The sequence below is a fragment of the Exophiala viscosa genome (assembly GCF_022695815.1).
Source record: "Exophiala viscosa unplaced genomic scaffold EDD37scaffold_1, whole genome shotgun sequence".
NCBI classification, from domain to species: Eukaryota; Fungi; Ascomycota; class Eurotiomycetes; order Chaetothyriales; family Herpotrichiellaceae; genus Exophiala; species Exophiala viscosa.
The window spans coordinates 1,301,310-1,315,003 of NW_026944353.1; the positions used below are offsets into that span (position 1 = coordinate 1,301,310).

At 51.0% G+C, this 13,694-nt stretch overlaps 6 protein-coding genes across 6 annotated transcripts; 4 read left to right on the forward strand and 2 right to left on the reverse strand.

The window, feature by feature from the left end:
- The first annotated feature begins 472 nt into the window (after positions 1 to 472).
- On the forward strand, positions 473 to 4,112 carry EDD37DRAFT_23259 (uncharacterized protein). The gene is made up of 5 exons (XM_062810538.1): positions 473 to 954; positions 1,051 to 1,111; positions 1,157 to 1,343; positions 1,396 to 2,029; positions 2,123 to 4,112. Exons 1-5 carry the CDS (start codon positions 560 to 562, stop codon positions 4,074 to 4,076), a joined length of 3,231 nt encoding a protein of 1,076 aa, XP_062674729.1. The 5' UTR covers positions 473 to 559; the 3' UTR covers positions 4,077 to 4,112.
- Positions 4,113 to 4,496: 384 nt separating this feature from the next.
- Positions 4,497 to 5,961, reverse strand: EDD37DRAFT_23043 (uncharacterized protein). The gene has a single exon (XM_062810533.1). It carries the CDS (start codon positions 5,591 to 5,593, stop codon positions 4,622 to 4,624), a length of 972 nt encoding a protein of 323 aa, XP_062674730.1. The 5' UTR covers positions 5,594 to 5,961; the 3' UTR covers positions 4,497 to 4,621.
- A 779-nt stretch (positions 5,962 to 6,740) lies between these two features.
- On the forward strand, positions 6,741 to 8,832 carry EDD37DRAFT_670694 (6-phosphogluconate dehydrogenase, decarboxylating 2; the record flags this gene model as incomplete). Its single annotated transcript, XM_062819375.1, has 6 exons — positions 6,741 to 6,754; positions 6,800 to 6,905; positions 6,929 to 7,091; positions 7,142 to 7,593; positions 7,646 to 8,074; positions 8,127 to 8,832. The coding sequence occupies 6 exons, from the start codon at positions 6,741 to 6,743 to the stop codon at positions 8,565 to 8,567; spliced, it is 1,605 nt and encodes a 534-aa protein (XP_062674731.1). The 3' UTR covers positions 8,568 to 8,832.
- Positions 8,833 to 9,789: 957 nt separating this feature from the next.
- EDD37DRAFT_22775 (uncharacterized protein) lies at positions 9,790 to 11,035 on the forward strand. The gene is made up of 2 exons (XM_062810490.1): positions 9,790 to 10,232; positions 10,288 to 11,035. Exons 1-2 carry the CDS (start codon positions 10,102 to 10,104, stop codon positions 10,907 to 10,909), a joined length of 753 nt encoding a protein of 250 aa, XP_062674732.1. The 5' UTR covers positions 9,790 to 10,101; the 3' UTR covers positions 10,910 to 11,035.
- Positions 11,036 to 11,756: 721 nt separating this feature from the next.
- Positions 11,757 to 12,856, forward strand: EDD37DRAFT_23295 (uncharacterized protein). Its single transcript, XM_062810539.1, has 3 exons — positions 11,757 to 12,018; positions 12,071 to 12,708; positions 12,768 to 12,856. The coding sequence occupies exons 1-3, from the start codon at positions 11,982 to 11,984 to the stop codon at positions 12,837 to 12,839; spliced, it is 747 nt and encodes a 248-aa protein (XP_062674733.1). The 5' UTR covers positions 11,757 to 11,981; the 3' UTR covers positions 12,840 to 12,856.
- Positions 12,857 to 12,872: 16 nt separating this feature from the next.
- EDD37DRAFT_644630 (uncharacterized protein) lies at positions 12,873 to 13,624 on the reverse strand (the record flags this gene model as incomplete). Its single annotated transcript, XM_062817531.1, has 2 exons — positions 12,873 to 13,456; positions 13,516 to 13,624. The coding sequence occupies 2 exons, from the start codon at positions 13,622 to 13,624 to the stop codon at positions 12,873 to 12,875; spliced, it is 693 nt and encodes a 230-aa protein (XP_062674734.1).
- Between the last annotated feature and the right edge of the window lie 70 nt (positions 13,625 to 13,694).

Sequence of the window (13,694 nt, forward strand, 5' to 3'; positions counted from 1 at the left end):
CCGACGCCTTCGTTGTCGTTTTCAGGCCCCAGGGCCTAGGCAAGGATACTTGCCTTGCGTGCCTTCAGGCTGCAGCTCCGGAATCCAGCCTCTCGAATCGTCTTGTAGGTGGGTGCGAATCATCTCATGCGCGAGACAAATTCATCCCACGTTCATTCGTTATCTCACCCTCACCCTAATTAGCCTCGCTAGCCTCAGATGCTTCGACCTGAACGCCTGAGTGGCCTGGCCAGATTCATGTGCGGCTCAGACGTGGCGCGCAACATGTTTGACCTTTAGTAAATTCATGTCCCCTCTCAGCCTGATTCCCTTTCAGCTTCCTTCCCTTCCTGCTTTCCCCACGCAACAGTCTTGCAGCATTCGTGAGTTTGAGATCGCCGTTTGACTGCAGTGACATTGCCTCTTGAGCCGACGAGCATCGATTTGGTGTCAGCCGTCCTACCTAGCGAGAGGAACACTAGTGTGTAACGAGTTGAGGCGGGCCTGAATTTGTACTATGCGATTGTGAAAGGGTCCCATCTACCGCACCTCAAACAACGCGGCTTTGACGTTATTCTTCATGGCCGACCCTCGCGACAACATAGGCCGAGATGGCCGTTACTATGGCCCTCCACCTGACGAACCCTCGCCTAACAGACCACCCCAAATTCGCCGCAAACCGCGGAAGCTGACACCTCAAGACGCAGTCCAACAGTACTGGGATAGGTTGGACTCGAAGTATCCTGGGAAAGTGTTCACTGTGCTTCCCAATAATCCGTATGCGCGCAAAAAGGCCGCCAAAATACCTCATGGGACCGTTCATGGTCAACGAGCGGCCAAATCATATGAGGAAGCTCGTGCCGAGTGCATCAAGGACGTGGACAGGATTATCAAGGAATGTCGACGATTGAACCAGAAGTACCGTGATCCCCATTTTGATATCGAGTGGGATCTGAAGAGCAAGAATCGCAATTGGTCAGTCTGTCTAGTCTACTTCTTTCGGGCGTCTGAATCCTCTTATTGCATTGCTTTCCGGGCCTGCGTACTGACATGAGCTTGTACAACATGCAGTCTGGATGGTCTCAGCGTCATCGGCGACTCAATGAAGCCGAAGGGCGTGAAGAGGGTCACAGTATGTAGCCTGTACACGCGACTCTTCCACGATTGATTTGTACAGGACATTTTCGAAAAGCCGGAGTTCTATATTAACGGTCCGACCGCAGGCGACGTCCGCCAAGGTCGAGACGGAGACTGCTATCTTATGGCCGCCCTTTGCGGCTTGGGAAACAAGGAAGGACTTATCGACAAGGTCTGTGTCAAGCACGACTGGAAAGTGGGCGTCTACGGGTTTGTTTTCTTCAGAGGTGGGCCACTCCAGCATCGTTTTCTGTACAGGCATGGCTGATAAATGTTCAGACGGTGAATGGCAATATACCATCATCGATGATAAGTTGTACCTACGTGCCCCAGATTATGACGAAGCACAAGATGAGCGAGTGGTTTGGGATGACATCAACCGCGCTGACAGCGCTGAAGAATACCGCAAGGCTCATCAGACTGGATCCAGAGCTCTTTACTTTGCGCAGTGCAGCGAGGAGAACGAGACGTGGCTTCCACTGCTAGAGAAAGCATACGCAAAGGCCCACGGCGACTTCGCTTCTATCGACGGCGGCTTTACAGGCGAGGCTATCGAAGACCTTACGGGCGGCGTTACGACGGAAATCTACAGCACAGATATTCTCGATCGCGAGGATTTCTGGAACAACGAATTGCTGCAGGTAGGAAAGACCTTCTTGTTTGGCTGCGCGACAGGGTTCTACTCCGACTGGCTCGACACAAGTGGTCAACCACGTGAGCGTGAAGGTATTGCTGAGAACCACGCGTACAGCATCATGGACGCAAAGGAGGTTGGCGGTCACCGCTTGCTGAAGCTACGCAACCCATGGGGAAAGAAGGAATGGACCGGAAAATGGTCAGATGGCGACTCTGTGTGGAATGCAAGTTGGATGGACTTGCTCGATCATAAATTCGGGAATGACGGTATCTTCTGGTACTTTTTCCTACTTGAAAGGCTATGGCGTTGAAGCACAAGTCTTTCGACATGTCCCAGTTCTACCCATGCAGCTTTCTGACCTCGTTGTAGGATCAGTTTCGAAGATCTTCTCAAGAAATACCAGATCATCGACCGGACGAGGATTTTCGGCCCCGAGTGGCATGTCACACAATGTTGGACGAGTCTCAGCGTTTCATGGTCGGCTGAGTATCACAGCACAAAGTTCTCATTGACTTTGGAAAAGAAAGCTCAAGTCGTGATTGTTCTTGCTCAGCTGGACGAAACCTACTTCCGTGGCCTGGAAGGTGCTTATGCCTTTGACCTCCAGTTCCGTCTTGAGTCGGACAACAAGGAAGATGAGAATGACTATATCGTGCGGTCAAATGCCAACTATGCTATGGCTAGATCAGTCAGCACGGATATTGAGCTGGACGCAGGCACGTATTCTGTGTTGATGCGGATCACGGCTACTAGACATGTGGACCGAGACCACCTCGAAGATGTTCTACCAATGTATGCTGCGACCAGACGCGAAAAGCTTATCCAGATGGGCCTATCGTATGACTTGGCGCATGCGAAAGGTGTCATTGTCGAGACTGAGGCTGAGCAGAAGGAAAGAAAAGAGCGGCGGAAGGCACAAAAAGTCAAGGATCGACAAAAGCTCAAGATGAAGCTAAATAAGGAGGCAGAGAAGGAGTGGACGAAGCGGAAAGATAGGCATGAGAAGCAGAAGGCGAGAAACGCAAGGATTAAACAGTGGCGAGAGAGAAAAAGGAGTGCTGACGAAAGGGTTGATAACTCTAAAGTTAATGGAGTCAACCCTGGACTGAGTGCCGCTGGCGGTGAGATCTCGAACGAGAATGGTGTCCCCAACGAGCACAAGCCTCAAGACACCAGAGAGCAGAGTGGCGAGTTGCAGGATGATCCTTCCGGCTCTATGCAAGGCCAGACTGCGAAAGTTGAGGACCTGGCTTTCCGGAAGAAAGGCGACAGAGTTGACGAGATAATACACAACATGGGCGGCTTTGACACCCCGTCGACAACGAAAGCACCCGAAGAACTCTCGGCCGAGAAGGTCGTTGAACCACTGGAGGACGTGATCTTGACTGCAGATCAGGAGTCCAAAGCAAATCTACTCACAGAAGTACAAGCAGACTCACATCAAGCACCCAACAAACTCGAACCAGGTATCGCAGGTACTGGAACAAACGAAGATGTCAAACCCTTCAAAGCGGAAGGAGCAGAAGCCACGACGAACGTTAAAATGGCCACTTCCCAGCCTTCTCCGTCCATTGCAAGCAAAGCAACCGTCAGCACGATGGAGAGCGCGAAAGGAAACTGGGCCGGTACTGCTGGTAACCCGTCACGATATCCGCTTCGCAGCGACACCTTCAACACGACAGCCGCGATGATCGGTGCCGACATGCGTGCAGGTGCCAGTGAAGATGATCTCGAAAACGGCGACCAGCGTCCAGCAGATAATGAGTCAGTCCAGGAGGACAACGCCAACTCGGACGATGACGGAGACTCATTTCCCCCATTCGATTGGGACTCCCAGCTCGACATGCCTTCCGAATCGTCCGACCATGAGTCAAGTCCAACCTCGTCGGCACGCGGAAGACCTCGTCCGCGTCGTCGTCGCCGTCGACCAGGACCGGATAATGGCCCACCGCCAGACATGAAGGACGGCAGAGAGAGGACAGACGATGCTGGCGAGGGCCCTGATGAGCCGTGGAACGCCGTCTGCGTGGTTGGGCTGCGTGTGTACTCGACTCTATCAGGCGAGAAGGTCAGGTTGAAGGTCGTGCGGCCGCTCGATGATGATAATAGCGATGGCGAAAACAACGATGAAGGAGACCGAAGAGAAATCGACCAAGAAGACGAGGCCAAGGGGACGAAGTTGGACCCGGATGATATTTCGAAGGGGGCGGTGGCTGTAGTGCCTCAGAGTACGGGCGTTGAAGTCGAGGAGGGCGGAAAGGCTGAGATCAAGAAGGGCGAACATATGAGATTGGGTAGAAAGCTGGGCAGAAGGCCGAGATGAAGGACTGATCACGGAATGTTAGAAACGGCAGTCTTGTGCGTAGGTAAGATCTCTTCTGGTTCGAGATGATACTATGGTATGACATGAGCTCTACTCAATGAATGCATTGCATACGACCTGTCGTTCTGCAGATAAATTGCAAGACGAGTTGCCGAAGGAGGGTCTGTCTGCGTGCCGACTGACTTGTTCCCATGATGCGTGGAGAATCTATAGGAGTCAGAGCTTGCCTCGATGCGTTGTCTTCTGCCGCCTGAATAACAAAAGAAGCTCGTGAGAAGATAATGGCGCTTTTCATCCCGGACGACGATATCCTGGCGTTCCGGTGACATGGAGGACGACTGAAGAACTCGGGATCCGGCACGGCTGCCGATGTTATGTTCGGCTACACGCCCAACTAAGTCCCTGCACTTTTCAGTTGCCAGCAGTCAGGTCTGAAAGACTACGCTCTCAATTTTGCATCGTATGTGCGCATTCGGTGGGGCGGGTATCGAAAGTATTCTCTTGATGAATCTCCTGGACGAGTTCATACAACAGGGGGTATGATTTCAGCCCAGGACTTTCAATCCTCCCTTAGTCTTGGGCTGCTTCTTATTAACACCGTCGTGCTGCACCTTGCCATGGCCGCCCGCTCCACCTTTGCCCTTATGATATTTCGGCTTCTGTGTCGTAGGTTTGACATCCGTAACGGCTTTCTTTACAGTGACCGGATGACTTCCAATGTACTTGCCGTTCATGTCGCGAGCCGCGCGAAAGTAATCGTCTCCATCTGAGAAACTGACAAAACCGTAGCCCTTGGACTTCGTCGTCCTCTTTTCACGGATCACCCGCGCCTTTTGAACAGAACCATACTGAGAGAAGGCTTTCAGGAGCGATTCATCGGTGACTTCACCTGCGAGGTTGCCGACGAAGATGCGAAAGTGCGCGGGGTCCCACTCTAGTAGAGTCGGGTCCTGCCATGTCGTGCCACCTCCTGCACGTTGAACGGTCTTCGTAGTTTCGGTTTTTTGAGTATTGGACTCGACTTTAGTAGAGGCAATTGGCGCAGATACTGGTGCCGGCTTTGGTATTGTGGTGCTGCCGTTCTCTTGTTTCAGGTAGGCGCTCTGCCACTGCTGTACCTGGGCCTCATAGTCTGGATCGTAGCCGGGCGGATAGGCACCTGCTGATGAGGAAGTGTCTGAGGTGGGGACGAAAGGGTTGCGAATCTGTGGGGCGGCTCCGTATGATGAATCATATTGAGGTCGCGCGACTGGTTGTTGATATGGTGACGGTGATGCGTATGATGTGACAGGAGCTGCGGAGTAATGGGCTGGGCTGGCCGTACGATAGGTGTTGGCTGATGCTACGGACCGTGGCGCAAAGGCTGTAAAGGCAGGCTTGGTGGTGCTACTCGAGGCTGGTTTGAAGGCTGGAGCAGGACTGACCGCTGAAGGTGGAGGGCGCGCAGGCAATGAAGCCGGCGGTTGAAATTGTGTAGAAGGTCTGGAACCTGAGCCTGGAGGGCCCGGATATGACATGATGAATGTTTGATCTGGCAATAGAATTACTGGTGTCTCTAACGTACCAGATGCCTCAAGGAGGCTGATCTTGGAGTATGACTGCTAGACAGGCTAATCCGAGCGTGCTCCGTTGACGCGCGAGTGATGAATTGTCTTCGAGACACAGGTGTAGACGGTAATAGTGCCTATCAGTCGAAAAATGGAGCAATAGAAGATAGTGGTGACTGTCGCTGCCTTGACCGAACACTTGAGGCCCTGTGGTGGTTATCGAGATGATTCTGCACGCTTTTGCGAGAGGAAGGTGAGACGAGATACGCTACTACAATTCAGGAATACCATCCGCCCACGTGATGATCACCTTTGTCGGCATTGATTTCCTAGAGATTCATATGAGAGTAGCGTTGAGTCTCCTCGGAGCATGGAGCATAAGAGATAGCTGATCCCGCAATACCAGTATTGTGATTCTATCCCAAATGATCTCGCGATAGTGATTGTCAGATCAAGGACGTGTATCTCCTTCTATGCATGGAAGACTTCATCCGGCTGAAATCGGCCTGCTCGGAATAGGCCCGGAGGACTCTCGTCATTATGTGCGAAGCTCACGAGCACCCACAATCCACCATGCGGATGCTGAGTCACCTTCACTCTGGTTATTCACAACGCTCAAGAAGCACATGGCCTTTCTATGGCTTGTTATTGAGCCCAAGACTTCTTCCCTTGATTGGGGAACTCACCGTGCCATGATGAGTGGTTGATGCTAAAAGGTTTAATAAGACTGTCAGTGGCCGTTGCCGTAGTCAGCCGCTGGTGGGCAACACTGAACCCAGATTTTCCAGGTAGTGACCCAATGACATGGCTGCATTGGCGGACTTTTTGGTGCTGCCCCTCCAAAATCTCTACCACCGTTTTGTTTGCTGTTAGTGGGGGTCCAATTCAGCCTGCGCAGCGCAGCTCCATCCTCTGCAGTGCGGTAATAATGATTGATGTTCTAATCAACACTTATTTTACTCATTCCCCGTGTCATAGTCCTCTTCCACCTCTTTACAATTCGTGCCTCTCGTCTTTTTCGGTGCATTAGACAGAGTCTCGACGTTTCTGCTCTACGCAAACAAACAATTCACACTCATCCACTCAGCCCATTAAACCTTCCACCACCCACCACAAGATGTCTGGTCCAGTGTGAGTCCCATCCTTTGTTTCCCGGAAGCCGAACTTTTCTCCCAGTTACTACCTCAACGCCCTGGCAAGCTGCGAGCTCCAACAAAGCACACAGACTATTTGCCTTTTCCTTGAGAGTACACCCCCATTGACAAGCAAAATGCTGACTTTAGTGCGCGACTGGCTGGCCTTCAGGTCGGCCTTGCGCAGTCTGAACCCAGTGGTGATTTCGGTCTCATTGGCCTGGCGGTCATGGGCCAGAACTTGATTCTCAACGCTGCCGATCATGGCTTCACTGTTGTTGCCTTCAACCGAACCGTCTCCAAGGTCGACCGCTTCCTTGAGAATGAGGCCAAGGGTAAGTTGCAGCATTATGTGTGTTTGGGATCTTAGCTAACATGGTCGCAGGCAAGTCTGTTGTCGGAGCCCACTCCATCGAAGAATTCGTCTCCAAGCTCAAGAAGCCCCGTCGTATGATGCTCCTGGTCATGGCTGGTCCTGCCGTCGACGACTTCATCGAGAAGCTGCTGCCATACTGTGACAAGGGTGATATCATCATTGACGGTGGAAACTCCCACTACCCTGACAGCAACCGCCGAACTAAGTACCTCGCGGAGAAGGGTATTCGATTCGTCGGCACTGGTGTGTCTGGAGGTGAAGAGGGTGCTCGTTATGGTCCATCATTGATGCCCGGTGGAAACGAAGAGGCTTGGCCTTACATCAAGGACATCTTCCAAAGCATTGCTGCTAAATCTGATGGTGAGCCTTGCTGCGACTGGGTTGGTGACGAGGGTGCTGGTCACTACGTCAAGATGGTTCACAACGGTATCGAGTACGGTGATATGCAACTGATTTGCGAGGTAAGCGCAGCCTCCGACTTGTGGACCGGGCAGTCTGATACTGACTTTACAGGCCTACGATGTCATGAAACGTGGTCTCGGCCTCAGCTACAAGGAGATGGGTGACATCTTCGACTCATGGAACAAGGGCGTCCTCGACTCATTCCTCATCGAAATCACCCGTGATGTGCTCCGCTTCAACGACGACGACGGACAACCCCTGGTTGAGAAGATTCTTGACGCCGCCGGCCAGAAAGGTACTGGAAAGTGGACTGCCATCAATGCTCTGGATCTTGGTATGCCTGTTACCTTGATCGGTGAAGCCGTTTTTGCCCGCTGCTTGAGTTCCATCAAGGATGAGCGTACCCGTGCTTCCAAGCTTCTTACCGGCCCCAAGCCAAACTTCACCGGCGACAAGGCTGCTTTCCTAAAGAACCTCGAGCAGGCATTGTATGCTTCCAAGATCATCTCGTATGCTCAAGGTTTCATGTTGATGCAATCCGTGAGTACCACCCTTCGAATCCGACCACATTTTGTGGCTAACCCAGTCACAGGCTGCTGTTCAATATAAGTGGAAACTCAACAAGCCATCCATTGCCTTGATGTGGCGTGGTGGTTGTATCATCCGATCCGTCTTCTTGAAGGATATCACCTCAGCCTACCGCGAGAACCCAGACCTCGAGAACTTGCTGTTCAACGACTTCTTCAACAAGGCCATCCACAACGCTCAGGACGGCTGGAGAGACGCAGTTGCCTTCGCCGTCAAGGCTGGTATCCCCACACCTGCTTTCAGCACTGCTTTGGCCTTCTTTGATGGTTACCGCACCAAGGACCTGCCGGCCAACCTTCTGCAGGCTCAGCGAGACTACTTTGGTGCTCACACCTTCCAGATCAAGCCTGAGTACGCCAACGACAAGTTCAAGGTCGGCGCCTACACCCACGTCAACTGGACTGGCCGTGGTGGAAACGTTTCCGCCTCGACCTACAATGCATAGACGATCGTCCCGATTGCAAAACAGCTTGTCATGGGCGGCATGTTTCGGAACACTGCAATCGCATAGTGGGTGATGGATCATAAGTGGACAATACAAAAGTCGTCGCCTTTAGATGCGTTCCTAATGTGCAATGAACACGTTTTGGGCGGGGATCACTTTCTTTCTGCGCACGATTAGGCATTATATGGATCTTCCTTCTGTGCAGCTTTGAGTAGTTTGCATGACAAAGGTTATCTAAGAAGTCATCTAGTTAGTGCCTAGGAAACAAATACACCTATGCTAATGACATACTGATGCGGCTCGCGAGTAGACGTCGAAACGTCTTGACGTCTAGGTCGTAGAGTGAATTGCGGAGAATTGGAGTTGTCTCAGTTCTCAGACTGGGTATGGCAGGATTGGCGAGCCAATCAAAAAATTCAGCAGAATTGTTTGCCAAACGAGTCTGAGCTCTAATACGTGAAAACCCCTGTTCTTAGCGTGACTTGGCAATACTCTCCCAAAAGTTTTTGATATCGGTATAGAAACTTATAATATTGCTCTAACTATCCCTTAACGTACTCGATTTTATTAGTAATTTCGAGAGTGCCGAGCTCTTCTTAAATACTTTATACCTCGATTTAAAACTATAGTACGAGAATTTTTTCTTATATACTACGACCTTTAAAAAATCGTAATTTTCAAAAAAAATCTTAGTTTTTTAGAGATATATAGCTACTCTTTAAGTATTTTTATTAACGCTTTTAATATTATATAAATATATATATAATATATATAATATTTAAAATCCGAGATAAATCGATCTTAAGACTATAAAGATATTAAATTAAAATATCTTAACGCGAAGAAAGACGATACTACTCGATACTTAAGTAAGATTTAGTTTTACGAGTATCTACTCGATTCTTTTACTTTTTCCTTCTTTATTAACATCTTTTTTAGATTTATATACTTAAATACGCTTAAACGAGAGGAAAAGGTTAACTATTAAGGGAGATCGAAAAATACGTAGTCGAGTAACGAAAAGAAGCCTACTTTACCTGTTTTGGAGCTCAGACCCTTCTGGCGAAGGACTTTTCTCCGAAAAGGACTAGTGCGTATGCACTGTCACGTGAGCCTCATGGGTCTGAGAACTGAGACAAAATTGGAGCTTCCACTCAAGCCAAAACTCGATTGGGAAAGGCCTCCAGTCACTCAACTCCAGACTTGAGGGAAATTGTCCTGCGCCCGACTTCGCTTCCACCTCAAAATAAAGATTTGACCACGCGCCGCGCTTTGCTTTGCTTTGCGCTTTTATCTTCAAAGCATTGTCATTTGGCGCCTGGCGTATGTTAATTCTGGCTTCGTGTTCATGCCAGCATATCGTGCTTGCCCGCTATAATCTGGCTGTCACTGCCTCTTTGTGCTGCGGCACACACGGTGCTTAACGACTGTCATTCCGTCTCCTTCTCCGCACCTCCGTATCGAGAACGACGACAGCACAATCGCAGGCCTCAGACGACCGCGGCCTCCTGTGTCGACACGCTGGGCTTCCAGCATGGCCTCTGATGCGAAACGTCCAAATGCAGGAGCAAGAGTACCTGTTGCCCTGCCCAAAGGCGAGCCAAGCCAGCCAGCTGCATCGTCCGTTCCTCTAGACATCAGTCTGCAGCAGGCCATTGGAAGCCGGTAAGAACACAGTCCCAGATGGAACTGCAGTGTTTCGTTGCTGATAATTCCACAGGATTCGCGTTACCACTACCGCACCGAACCAGTCAACCGTCGAGGGCACCGTCTACACAGCCGATGCTCTAACCAGTCTTCTCGTCTTGAACACAAGCACATCCCCTCCGGCTGGTATCAGCTCCACGTCTCTGGTGGCTCCAGCAGGTGCGTACCGCATCATCGCCATCTCCCAGATCAGCAATTTTCAACTTCTTTCGCTTCAGCAAACAGCTAGTGAAAGCACATTCGCACCCGCCTTGAACACCATCGACACAAATGCTGTCCAAACCAGACTTGCAAGAAACATTTCCTCTCAACAAGCCGCGCAAGCACGCCTGGGTCCCAAGGGTACAACTCCCACGGATCAGGCGCTATTTGATGCTCTGTCCCGAACCCATCCAGCCCGATGGCACGGCAATGTGATGGTCATCTCAGACACCTACCAAATCGAGAAGCCATACGGCGCTGTCAATGTGCGACTTGTTGAAGGGGGACATGGGGATCTTGACCGCATGAAAAGAGTGGTGGATCTGGAGCGTTCGAAGGTTGCTCTCAAATTGTCGAAGAACATGATCGATGGGAAAATGGGGTCCGAAAACACAAATAAGGGCAGCCCAGCAGGTATCAAGAAAGGTGGTTGATTCTGCTTGGGGACTCGGCATGAGACCGAGTATAGAAATTTGGGAACCTATGGCTGGCGAGAGGATATCAGGTCGTCAAGCGCCTCGCACTCAGAATACTGCTGACTGGATTGGAGCCTGGGTCTATGAAGCAACAGGACTTCGTCCAGGAGCATACGACAAGTGCAGTTGGAGTCTGTGCTAGGGTATTCGTTGGCTCAAGGACAAGACAGCGCAATCCGCTCTACATCAGTCTTCGTTGACTGTGCCACTATGGGCAGATCAGAGTGCTTCCTGAGGATAGCATTCCCACCATGCACCCGGTCAGCCGCCTTACGCTCCAAGTCATGCTGCATGTCACAGTATGATCGAGCATGTCCAGGCATGAGGTGGAGGGAGCCTCCTAGACCCGAATCAGCACATGTTCTCCTCAATCGAGCTCTACTTCCACCCTACAGACATTGTTTCCAAACCTTCTGCGTAATTCTCACTTTATTACACATCAAGTCGCTTCTTCGTTCGACATCATGCGGAGCCTATGCAGCAACAGCATTGCTCGTATCTCCAATCGAGGAGACGATCAGTGTGCATTAAAGTTCAAAGCTGAGCGAAATTAGCACCCGCCACCCCTGATATCGTAGCCTTGTTGGCTTATCCCCAATAGGCCCCCGGTTTGAGCGCAGGGAAGACTCAGTGACTTCAACGTACTACTTTCTGACATCACGTAGTAGACGGACTTAAATATATGGTTTAGCACTGGTCTTGCGTGGGTCGATCTCCAGCCCAGTAAGTCCATTGCTGCTGACAAACCGGAACAACCCTGAAGAGGCGCCGCGAGTCGTACATTCTCAGAGTGGTGAAGGTTTTGTGGATGGCGAGACACACTACTTTCTGACGGTGGAACATGTGGGAGCAAGGATCAGTGGTATGCCTACTCCGGTCTCTGTTCATGCGGACACTACTCTTGGATAGAGATACTGCGTACGATGTCTATCCAAGATCCTAGAAAATGCTATATATTCAGTCCTGCCCCTGACACATACGTTGTGCTGTTTACTCCTCATCAACAGCTACGCAAGCAAGCCGGTGAAAAATGGCCACGACTTACTTGATCACAGGCGCAAGCAGAGGTATATTGTTCCTCAGGCCGACGACTTTCCGATATGCTAACAGTCTTTACAGGTCTGGGAAGAGGTCTTGTCGAAACATATCTCAGCCGTCCCAGCAACACCGTCGTAGCTGCCGTGCGAGACCCTTCCAGTCATACAAGCCAAACCCTCTACGACCTTCCACGGGGCCCTTCAAGCTCACTCATCGTCGTCAAGATTGATAGTCACTCTGAGGCCGATGCCGAAGCAGCTGTGGAGGAGCTTCATTCCCTCCACAAAATTACGGCACTCGATGTCGTTGTTGCCAATGCTGGGATCGCGGAGGTCTTCCCACGTGTCGAGGACGCTCTGGTTGCGGACCTCCTTGAAGATTACCAAGTCAACGTCATTGCTGTAATTGTCTTGTTTCGGGCCGTTCTCCCACTGCTCAAGAGCTCCGCGAAGACGGCAAAATTCGTCACCATCGGGTCCTCAGCGGGCACGATTGGAGATATGGACAAAATTCCTGTCCCTAATGCTGTGTATGGCACATCCAAGGCTGCTTTGAACTATGTGACCAAGAAGATTCATCTGGAGAATGAGGATATTGTTGCATTTCCAGTACATCCTGGGTGGGCTCAGACGGACAATGGCAACCACGCAGCCAGATTGTGGGGCCTGGAGAAGGCCGCGATTACTGTCGAAGAGAGCGTGGCAGGTCTGGTCAATATTGTAAGTGGTGACCTGGCAGTGATTTTCCGTGAAAAGGGGCTGATACAAGACAACCGCAGATCGACGGGTCGACCAGGGGAGCAACGTCGGGAAAGTTCATGCAATATGATGGGACGACCATGGCGTGGTGATTTTGGCGCTCCTGTCTGTAAAACGCGTTGGAATCAATAGAACAAGTATCCCCATTTCACGCTGAAGTCGCTGTCAATCTTCCAGGCAGTAGGGTCCCATGTAGGCGCGTCTTCTTTGATCTGGAATGATAGTTTGGTGAAAAAGTCCTCGTACAGTTGTTTCAGGTCGATAGTGCCGGCGAGGAGAATCAAGTTGTCACGCATCCGAGGGAAGGGCAACTTGTCGATCCAGTCAAAGTGCGGTGTCGTCAGCTGTAGTGGCGTTGGTCGCAGGCTGATCGGGACGGTTGCAGATTGATGTCGAGAGGTAATGACCTTGACACCCCAGCAGTACAGGCCTATCCGGTGGCCATTCTCGCGAAGGGCCAACAATACTGCCCACTTCGGATCAATCAGGAATTTGTGGTCTTGAGGTAGAGGCGGAGCATGGCATGGTACGATTAGGATCCCCAGCTCTTGCGTTGAAGTTGATGAAGATGCAAGGGATGAAGAAGTGCTATGTTGGCTTTCGAAATCGTGCTCGGTCGTCTTTAATGGCTGAAGAAGTCGTTTGGTATGTTTGGGCCGAACGACCAAGGACTTCTCAGGACTCGTGCGCGTTTCAGCCAGCCTTTTCCCTGGACGCACTAGTGTTAGTGTCATATACCCCCCGAGGAGGGTACTGCGCGTGGCATACGTCTCGCTCTCTGAGCCAAGCGATCTTGGATTTGTTTCCTTTGCTTTGGGTCCTCAACTCCGTACCATGACTCTCGAGTCTCGTCTTGGTGATGCCCGGGAGGACTCATCGCAGGAGGAAAACATAGAAATGGACGAATTGTATGGTGGCTGGAATGACCATCTGCTGACGGAAAGAGG

Bases quoted from the DNA above. Each gene is read 5' to 3' on its own strand.
- EDD37DRAFT_23259 (XM_062810538.1), top strand. From the start codon at position 560: ATGGCCGACCCTCGCGACAACATAGGCCGAGATGGCCGTTACTATGGC. The intron at 955-1,050 runs GTCAGTCTGTCT...TACAACATGCAG, and splicing joins AAGAGCAAGAATCGCAATTG to TCTGGATGGTCTCAGCGTCA. The intron at 1,344-1,395 runs GTGGGCCACTCC...ATAAATGTTCAG, and splicing joins CGGGTTTGTTTTCTTCAGAG to ACGGTGAATGGCAATATACC.
- EDD37DRAFT_23043 (XM_062810533.1), bottom strand. From the start codon at position 5,593: ATGTCATATCCGGGCCCTCCAGGCTCAGGTTCCAGACCTTCTACACAA.
- EDD37DRAFT_22775 (XM_062810490.1), top strand. From the start codon at position 10,102: ATGGCCTCTGATGCGAAACGTCCAAATGCAGGAGCAAGAGTACCTGTT. The intron at 10,233-10,287 runs GTAAGAACACAG...ATAATTCCACAG, and splicing joins CAGCAGGCCATTGGAAGCCG to GATTCGCGTTACCACTACCG.
- EDD37DRAFT_23295 (XM_062810539.1), top strand. From the start codon at position 11,982: ATGGCCACGACTTACTTGATCACAGGCGCAAGCAGAG. The intron at 12,019-12,070 runs GTATATTGTTCC...CAGTCTTTACAG, and splicing joins GATCACAGGCGCAAGCAGAG to GTCTGGGAAGAGGTCTTGTC. The intron at 12,709-12,767 runs GTAAGTGGTGAC...AGACAACCGCAG, and splicing joins TGGCAGGTCTGGTCAATATT to ATCGACGGGTCGACCAGGGG.